We start from the raw sequence: 9931 nt of genomic DNA, 5'->3' as shown, positions 1-9931 counted from the left end.
AAAAGTTATTTCATATAAACCTTCAGCTTAGAAAAAAGCAAAAAATAATATGAAAACAAAGAAAATAGAAAAATAACAAGATACAAAGTAAATGGAGAAATAGGTAGCAATACACAACAATAAAGGGTAAGAGACTACGCGACTACTAAATAGCCCCGACCTCTCCCAAATAAAGTGCGACAACGCTTAGCTACTCACTAGTCTTTATCCTCCAAACCTTTCTATCTAGAGTCATATCTTCAGTAACTGCGCCATATCTTGTCTAATCAATTGAGTGATTAATTTTTACCTTAAACGGAGTGTAATAATGCAATTAACCACGTGTCAGGGGGTAAATAACGACAGGTGAGGTTACGTTTGGAGGACTTTATTCTGGTGGGAAAGTAGAGGACCAGTTCGTTATATTCGAAAATTCAAACATAGTGGACCAAAACAAAAGCATCTCTGTCTCACAGCCCATACACCATGTTATAAAGTTTCTTTATATAGACTTCAAATTCAACTTCCCCTAAACCACAACCATCACAACTTCCCGGCAACCGTCTAAATTTTCCCCCTCCAAACCCTAAATTTTATTCACAGAAAACCACAAAAAGTTCAATTTTTTTATTTCAAGATTTTCATGTTTTTTGACATTTTAAGTGAAGAAAGGAAAACCCAAGTGATCATTCTTGTGTTATAGTGAAAGTTGTGCCAGCAAATAGTTAAAAGGTATTGAATTTTTGTGCTTTGTTTCTTATGTTTTGTGAATTTTGGAAATAAAATTTTGTGGCCAAATTGTTAATAGGTCAATGAGTTTCTCTTAAATTCTGATTATATTGACTTTCTTCTCACAGTTGTTTTTTATTCCAAGATTTTCATGTTTTTAAGTGAAGAAAGGAAAACCCAACTGATCAAATAGTTTAAGGGATTGGCTTTCTGTACTTGGTTTCTTATGTGTTAGTCTGTTTGGTGAATTATGGAGCTTTCTGATTATAAAATTTTGGCCAGATTGTTAATAGGTCAATTAGTTTCTGTTAAATTCTGATTATATTTACTTTCTTTTCATTATTGAAAACAAGTAAGTAATATTCTTTCCTTCTTATTCCAATAATTTTCATGTATTTGACTCTTTTTTTATAAGGTAATTTCTATCCAAGGTTACAAGGAAAACCCAAACAGTTTTTGTAAATTTGGTTAAGGTATTGGGTTTATGTGGAGTTTCCAGGACATTACTTTTGTCTATTGTATATTAGTAACATGTTTAACCTTTTTTTTCTTTCTTTCTCTTTTTTGATTGGTAAGAGCTGATAAGGTAATCCCAAGTGATCCGTCTTCAATTACAGTGAACGTGGTGCTAGAAATTCGATTTATCCATTGGTTTAATGGTTTTTTTCCCACTTTGTGTGTGTGTGTTTCGTGGAGATTATCTTCATTAATCTGTCTTATGGGAGTCTGTGATAGTATGTAGATTTTTGAACTGGTTATTTTGGAGAGATTGAAGGCGAGCCTTGGCGCAACTGGTAAAGTTGCCTCCATGTGACCAGGAGGTCACGGGTTCAAGCCGTGGAAACAGCCTCTTGCAGAAATGAAGGGTAAGGCTGTATACAATACACCCTTGTGGTCCGGCCCTTCTGCGGACCGCCTCGCATAGAGGGAGCTTAGTAAACTGGGCTGCCCCCCCCCCCCCCCCCCCCCCCCCCTTTTTTTTTTTTTTGGGAGAGATTATGTACACAATGGTGTTTTCTGAGGGCTGCCATCAGTGGTTTTTGTTTCTATAAGTGCATGTTCTGTTGAATTAAGTGTAAAAATTTGCGGGGATTGCTCAATTTTGTAGTTTGATCTTTGTCATGGTTGGGGTGTTCAATTGGATTTTATTTAGATTTTGGTAGTAATAGGTTTCTGATGTCTATTGAGATTATTTTCACCAGCCGCTCTCCCCATCTAAGTTTTTTAGTAACATAAAAAGTTTGGGATTTCATTTGTCACTAATTACTTCGTAGGAGAACAGAACACTATGATAAGAATGTTACAAAAGATTAAGAAAAAGTCTGAAAACTGCACTACTTTTGACCATCCTGCTCCTTCCCTGCACCTTTCTTCTATTCTAAGTATTTGTTTGTTCTTGACATTTGGCTTGCAGACAGATGAGAATTCAGTGTCTTATATATCAAACTTTGACTGAATGACATGTATGATTTGACTATTGTTATCATCAATTTTCAGTGTTGAAGATTTTGATTCCCAGGACAAAGAAATGGAAGCTAATGGGAAGGACGACTTGAAGAAACCGCTTTTACAAGATGCTGACGCTATAGCTATCAATGTGGTTCAACTAAGTAACAGTAGGAATAAAAAGATTAGAACTCTTCTTTTCAAAGTTAATGGCATTACTTGTGCGTCTTGTTCCAATTCCATAGAATCTGCGCTGGGAAAGCTGAATGGGATTGAAAGTGCTACAGTGTCGCCACTTCAAGGCCAGGCCATTGTTAAATATGTGCCAGAACTTATCAGTGTATGTCCAGTTTGAGATAATGGAACACTGCGTTAATTTTAAGCTAAGAATTTAATCTTCAACTGTTCAAGGACTTCAGAGTCCTAGACAACCAAATAGCTCAGTTGCTTTTTCATGCTATTGACAGTCTATTGGTTTGAAAATTCACTAAGGGTGTGTTTGGTATGGAGGAAAACATTTTCCAGTAAATGTTTTTCAATTTTCCCACTTTCGGTTGGTCAAAATTTTGAAAAATATTTTCTCCGGGAAAAATAGTTCCTTAAAAATGAGGAAATTAACTTCCTAGTGGAAGTAGGGAAAACAAGTTCGACAAGTGGCATTCCGCATTGATCGTGTCTCGTAGCCCCCATCCACACCACCCCCATCCCTACCCCCACCTCCACCTCCCGTGTATTTATCTAGATTATATACAAATGCTTTTACGATAATATGTTTTGCTTACAATCCGAACACAAGAAAATAATTCAGAAACTCACTTATAATCCTGGAAAACATTTTCCTTCATACCGAACACACCCTAAGGACCCGTTTGGCCATAAGAATTATTCAACTTTTTCCGGAATTTTTTTTTCACTTTTTTTTTTTTTTAAATTAGTGTTTGGCCATGAAAATTCCAAATACAACTTGAAGTTGTATTTGGAATTTGAAAAACAAGAAAAACTTGTTTTCACAACCAAAACCTTGTTGAAAAAGTACATTTCAACCAAAAAAAAAAAAAAAAAACTATTTGCAAAACTATGACCAAACACAACTCCAACTCCAAAATTCAAAAAAAAAGAAAAGAAAAAAAAAGTGAAAATGTTTTTGGTTTCTATGGCCAAACGCCTACTAAATTACTGTTGTTAACTGACAGATTGATTCTTTTGTTTGTGCTTTTCTTTTTTCATTCCCAAGTTCATGACTTTTCTGTAATAGCTACTTCCTTAAGTGGCTTGTGTTCCTAGCAGAGCAAAAATGATTTTTGTCGCGAAGCATTTTCAAACTCAGTTTTATATCTCGAAGAAGGTATGCAATACCTTGTGCTCAAATAACGGTTTTGATCTCTCTCTCTCTCTCTCTCTCTCTCTCTCTTTCCAATCTGGACTTTCCTAATGCTTTCACAGTCCTGTAGCATGCATATTTATGCATGTCTCACTGTAAGGCGGAATTTTACAAATTTTATAAAAGAGCAGAACAGGTTTATAGGTCAAACAAATAAAGGCAAATATTCTAGTATAAACTACATTTTAAAAAACGTTATCCCTGAATTCTTGTCATCTTCTCGTTTGTTGAGTGCTTCCCAAGCTCAACTGAGAAAAGTTGCATCAACTCTAATGTTTATGGCTTCGGAGATTGATTTAATGGTGGTTGATTGCTCTTTGTTTTTCTTCCTTATTTATGTTTTTGTATTTCTAATTAAAGATATGAGTATACCAGGCGAAAAAGATAAAAGAGGCTGTTGAAGACACTGGTTTTCTAGTTGATGAGTTCCCAGAGCAAGACATTGCTATCTGCAGAATCAGAATCAAGGGGATGGCATGCACTAGCTGTTCTGAGTCTGTTGAACGTGCCCTTTCGATGACTGATGGAGTAAAGAAAGCTGTGGTTGGTTTATCTCTTGAAGAAGCAAAAGTTCATTTTGATCCAAATGTTACAAGTATCAGCCGGATTATTGAAGTAGTAGAAGATGCTGGATTTGGAGCTGATGTAGTCAGTTCAGGCAGTGACTTAAATAAAGTACACTTCAAGCTAGAAGGCATCAATTCTCCAGATGATTTTACTGCTATTCAACGCTGTCTCGATGCCTTGGAAGGTGTAAACACTGTTGAAATTAACCAGCAAGAGCATATAGTGACCATAAGTTATGAACCGGATATAATTGGTCCAAGAACCCTAATGCAGTGCATTCAAGAAGCTGGGCATGGGTCGACTAGTTATCATGCAAGCCTTTTTATCCCACCGAGACAGCGAGAAATAGAAAAAGAGCATGAAATTCAAACTTACAGGAACCTGTTTTTGTGGAGCTGCTTATTTGCAGTGCCAATATTTGTTTTCTCAATGGTACTTCCAATGCTTCCTCCTTATGGGAATTGGTTAGAGTATAAGGTTTTCAACGTGCTAACTGTTGGATTATTGTTAAAATGGATCCTTTGCACACCTGTGCAGTTTGTTATTGGTCGAAGGTACCCTTTCCTTCATGGAATTCTAAATGCAGTGTCATTGCCCTTTTTATTTCGAATTGTCTTTAATATGAGTAAAATCTAAAAATTTCTGGGTCTAAAACTTCTTTTTTAGGTTCTATGCAGGATCATATCATGCACTGAGACGGAAATCTGCAAACATGGATGTTCTGATTGCATTGGGAACTAATGCTGCCTATTTCTATTCAGTTTATATAATGATAAAAGCATTGACCTCTAACTCCTTTGAGGGCCAAGATTTCTTTGAGACTAGTCCCATGTTGATATCATTTATATTATTGGGGAAATACCTAGAAGTTCTTGCAAAAGGAAAGACATCAGATGCTTTGGCAAAGTTGACAGAACTCGCTCCCGAGACTGCGTACCTATTAACACTGGATGGTGCTGGGAATATCGTTTCTGAGACAGAAATTAGCACTCAATTAATACAAAAGAATGACGTACTAAAGATTGTTCCAGGGGCAAAGGTTCCTGTAGATGGCGTTGTTATTAATGGTCACAGTTATGTGAACGAGAGTATGATCACAGGAGAAGCTAGGCCTGTTTCTAAGATGCCTGGTGATAAGGTACTCAAGATTTGTTGGCCGTGGCTTTCACACTTTTTGTTTTCAAATGCAGGCTATCATCGACAGATTCTATATCTTTTAGCATACTTTTTAATAATTGTTAGGTCATTGGTGGAACTGTAAATGATAATGGATGTGTACTCATCAAGGCCACTCATATTGGTTCAGAGACTGCCCTCTCACAAATTGTTCAGTTAGTTGAAGCTGCTCAGCTTGCCAGAGCACCTGTTCAGAAGCTTGCTGATCAGATATCAAGATATTTTGTACCCACAGTGAGTATTATCAATTTAAGTAGAAACCAGTACAAATCCTGTTAGCTTATTTAATTTCTATGAATGAAATGAATCCAAGCAGTTCATACAAAACTATTCAGATCTGCATGATGGCTAATTTTTTTTCCAGCACAGTATCTTTAATTGGTGTATGTTTGTTTAAATAGAAGAGATACTCCCTCGATGTGTAATCAAGATATATGTTGCAATTTATATCTTCAGTATATTCATCTTAGAAGTCTTTATTGACAGGGTACCATTATGTCAATACTGGTGGATGCAAACACTTAAATCTATAGCAAAGACCATGGCCAAATATCCTCTGGTTTATTCTAAGACCTTAATCTGAATGATTAGGATAAACAATAATTTGGAGCCTGCCATAGTTTCTAATGTATATGTGCAGCATAGTTCGTATGATAAGTAAGTCAATATAGCTTTTGAGATCTGAAATGGCTTGAGTTGACATTATTCTCTGAGGTTGCCAGTTATCTGCAGGAGAGCTAAAGCAACCCAATCTTATTATATTTCAGGTTGTTTTAATTGCAGTTGTGACATGGCTGGGATGGTTTATCCCTGGGGTATTAGGTCTATATCCTTCAAGCTGGATACCGAAAGGAATGAGTGTATTTGAGCTTGCATTGCAGTTTGGTATATCAGTATTGGTGGTCGCTTGCCCCTGTGCTCTCGGATTAGCTACTCCTACAGCAATTATGGTTGCCACCGGAAAGGGCGCTTCTCAAGGTGTGCTTATTAAAGGTGGAAATGCCCTTGAAAAGGCGCATAAGGTTTGTTCACCTCTCCAGCCTTATTAGTAGTCTATAGGTGATATTATTTCAATTTCACAGAAGAAGTGATCCACTTTTTTTTTTTGTTTTTTTTTTCCCCCCTTCTTTTGAGCTGAGAGGGATTTGAGGGGTCAGGGGCGTGGGTCTTGCGAGTTCATTGCCTTGAAAATTCAAATTCAGAGAATAATTCCCGTTTATTTCAGAGCAAGCCAGAAAGAGATCAATCCTTGGTTCCAGAAGTTCTTGTTTACAACTATGGATAATATAGAAATAGCGAGTTAACTGGGAGTTCAGTTGTGCTTGCAGACCAATTTTAATACCAACTATTTTAATTCATGAATAGAAAAGAAATTGTATTTTTCTGTTTTTTTGGTGTGGGTATTAACACAAACACATCCTGTTCTTGCAGGTGAAACTGGTTGTGTTTGATAAGACAGGAACACTGACAGTTGGAAAACCCACCGTTGTCAGTGCCGTGTTATTTTCTAACATCTCCATGACCGACTTTTGTGATGTAACTATCTCTGCCGAGGTGGGCTTCTTTTCCCTTTTGTTTCATAATGCTTTTCCTTAATACATTCTTAGATGTGATGCCAATCCTCTTATGTGGTAACTTTCATATAAATTTCTTATCTATACACATTTACGTGGGCATATAATGCCTATAATTGAATCAGATTGGAGAGGCAAGTACATCATGGAAACTTTTGAGCTAACATGAAAGAAATGAAGGGGCTGATCTTCAATTATCACCTTAAAGTTATCTGAAATACTCTACCTTCTTCAGTGCTATCGTAATAGTAAAATATCAGAACTGAATGTTGTGTCACACTGGCACATGAGATAATAACTCTGGTGCACACATTATTTCTCCGCAACTTGTATCTGTAAAAGTGATACTTCATATCCCCCTTCTAGTTCCTTTCTTCTTTTTTAGGACGTGTAGCTTTGGTATTGCAGGCTAATTTAACTTCAAACATTTTATGTTGTGCTGGAAGAGAGTGTTAATTGTTGTGAATGTAGTAGTTACATCTGTTATCACAGCTAATATTAATTCCATTAAAGTGAAATATATTTGGACATCCCAGCAATGAAAGTGGATTACCTGCAATCCTGTTCAAGTAGTAATCATTAAGTTGACTATTCAAATATGGACTCAAATAAAACGAGGTATTTTCAAAGTGATTTCATTAGTGGGAAAGTTATAAAGTTGAAGTATCACTTCTCTTGGGCATATCCGTGCTGGATTCATTTGTCCAGAATTTGATTTCCAGGCAAATAGTGAGCATCCTATTGCAAAAGCAGTTGTGGACCATGCCAAAAAATTACGCCTGAAGCATGGTGCTGAAAATGAATATCACCCCGAGATAGAGGACTTTGAAGTGCACACTGGGGCTGGTGTGAGTGGAAAAGTTAGAGAGCGGAAAATCCTAGTTGGAAACAGGAGGCTTATGCATGCTTTTAACGTCCCAGTAAGCAGTGAAGTTGATAACTACATCTCAGAGCATGAACATCTTGCTAGGACTTGTGTCTTGGTTGCCGTGGATGAGAAAATAGCTGGGGCTTTTGCTGTGACTGATCCTGTAAAGCCAGACGCTGCACGTGTTATTTCTTTTCTCCACTCGATGGACATCACAAGTGTCATGGTGACTGGTGATAACTGGGCGACAGCAAGAGCAATAGCAAGTGAAGTGGGAATTCAGATGGTGTTTGCTGAAACAGATCCACTGGGAAAAGCTGATAAGATTAAAGAATTGCAGGCAAGCCTTTCTCTCCTCTTTCTTAATAATATAATATGCATATTTTATTAAGATTCATGATTAGCAATTGATGTACGGTGCAAGTTGTTTGTCTCCTAGTGGCTTGGTTAGCAGTTGTTAGGAAGAAACTCCAGACTGTAATCATGTGTGCGCACAAAAGTTTTGTCCATTTCAAGGGAAAATACTTTGAAGATCCACTATGCTCAACTTAGCTTCTAATTTATACCGCTTTGATGCAGTTAAAAGGCACTCCTGTTGCAATGGTAGGAGACGGGATAAACGATTCCCCAGCACTGGTTGCAGCTGATATTGGGATGGCAATTGGTGCAGGCACTGATGTAGCTATAGAAGCTGCTGATGTTGTTCTCATCAAGAGCAACCTCGAAGATGTTGTCACGGCATTAGATCTCTCTAGAAAGACAATGTCACGTATCAGGCTCAATTATGTTTGGGCACTCGGATACAATGTGCTTGGCATGCCAGTTGCTGCTGGGATCTTGTTCCCATTCACTGGAATCCGTTTGCCCCCATGGCTTGCTGGTGCTTGCATGGCTGCTTCTTCCATTAGCGTGGTCTGTTCATCACTGCTGCTGCAGTCTTATAAGAAACCTCTTCATCCTCGAGTCAATTAATCTTCTTTTTCTTTTTTTAATAATCACCATTATTGAACTAGTTTCTAGCTTAAGCATTGCTTTCAGTTTAACAAAAGAAAGGTCAAGAGGGCATAATAGAAAATAATTGTTGTATTTAGTCTTTCTCAATATGATAATCTTGTCAGCTACATTATGGTTGCAATAGGCAGGATTTTGAGCATCTTACAAGTAAAACTTTTGATAAGGTGTTTTATCTATATGTTTCTGTTGCTATTACATACTAATGGTATGTGACAGAATTTTGACAACTTAAGTTGTTGACCAGCTTAGAAGTGCAGATCCTCTTCCCAGCTTAGTTTTTGTGAAAAGGGAAAAGGATGACTTCATATGGACTCTGAACCACGTTTCAGTATTCGTGGTCATTGTTCACAAGCTTCCATATTACAGTGTAAATAATGTTCCTGTTTGAGCTCAAAGGGGTGGTACTGTAATAGCTAAAAGATATTATTGACCTTTTCTTGATGAGTTTTAAGTTATGTGAATTGATAGTGTAAAATATGTGCACGGAATTAGGTCACTTGTTGAGTAATTACAAGTAAATCACTATAAGAAACATTACTAATGGATAACCTGGTAAAATTTATAATTGACTTATGATCATACATTAAGCTACACTAATGGTATAAAAAAAAAAATTATACTGTCAATGTGTATAATTTAAATTTTTCTTTACTGGTTATTGAGTAATATCTAAGATGTTCATGGACTGACCCTTATAGCAAGAAGAAAGTGTAGTATCTATAGATGGAATTTCAAAACAAAAAGAATCATCATTTTATGCAATATCTGGATGGTACCACTAGTTGGCTTAATTTTCACCGGTTCTCGCTTCTGCCTTCTGATAGCATTTCATTGTTGTTTGATTGCTGAAAATATTCTTAATGTTACTTTGACATAGTAACAGATCCTTGCCTCTTCATTGGCCAAATTGTTCATTAGAAATTTGAATGCTAAGATTACGTTTGTTTCCTACAATTGAATAGGCTTACTGGTTTTTTTTCAAGAATGAAAAAGCGCTAAAATTAAATGTGTGCACAATCATTTGAACAGCCCTTGAAAGGCTTTTATTATACTTTAATAAGGGAATGTTTCCTAGCCATCAGATGACCTCTTTTTGGACTATATATTTTCCTTTGTGATCACTTGAACAGTGTGAAAAAGGTGGAAAAAACTTTTCTCCTTTTCTTCTTAGTGCTGGATTATTTTTATTTAATCTTT

At 36.7% G+C, this 9931-nt stretch overlaps 1 protein-coding gene across 1 annotated transcript; it reads left to right on the top strand.

Annotated features, from left to right (window-relative positions):
• Positions 1 to 453: 453 nt before the first annotated feature.
• LOC132643685 (copper-transporting ATPase HMA4-like) lies at positions 454 to 8897 on the top strand. Its single transcript, XM_060360199.1, has 9 exons — positions 454 to 711; positions 2206 to 2494; positions 3911 to 4656; positions 4769 to 5240; positions 5345 to 5512; positions 6046 to 6300; positions 6710 to 6832; positions 7575 to 8060; positions 8300 to 8897. Exons 2-9 carry the CDS (start codon positions 2237 to 2239, stop codon positions 8690 to 8692), a joined length of 2901 nt encoding a protein of 966 aa, XP_060216182.1. The 5' UTR covers positions 454 to 711; positions 2206 to 2236; the 3' UTR covers positions 8693 to 8897.
• Positions 8898 to 9931: the final 1034 nt, after the last annotated feature.

The sequence above is a fragment of the Lycium barbarum genome, chromosome 6 (assembly GCF_019175385.1).
Source record: "Lycium barbarum isolate Lr01 chromosome 6, ASM1917538v2, whole genome shotgun sequence".
In the NCBI taxonomy this organism is placed as follows: Eukaryota; Viridiplantae; Streptophyta; class Magnoliopsida; order Solanales; family Solanaceae; genus Lycium; species Lycium barbarum.
Note: the sequence above shows the minus strand (reverse complement) of the source record. Positions and strands in the feature narration are given on the sequence as shown.

Excerpts from the sequence above, each read along its gene's own strand:
- LOC132643685 (XM_060360199.1), top strand. The coding sequence starts at position 2,237 with ATGGAAGCTAATGGGAAGGACGACTTGAAGAAACCGCTTTTACAAGAT. Across the intron at positions 5,513-6,045 it reads CAAGATATTTTGTACCCACA|GTTGTTTTAATTGCAGTTGT; the intron begins GTGAGTATTATC and ends ATTATATTTCAG. Across the intron at positions 8,061-8,299 it reads ATAAGATTAAAGAATTGCAG|TTAAAAGGCACTCCTGTTGC; the intron begins GCAAGCCTTTCT and ends GCTTTGATGCAG.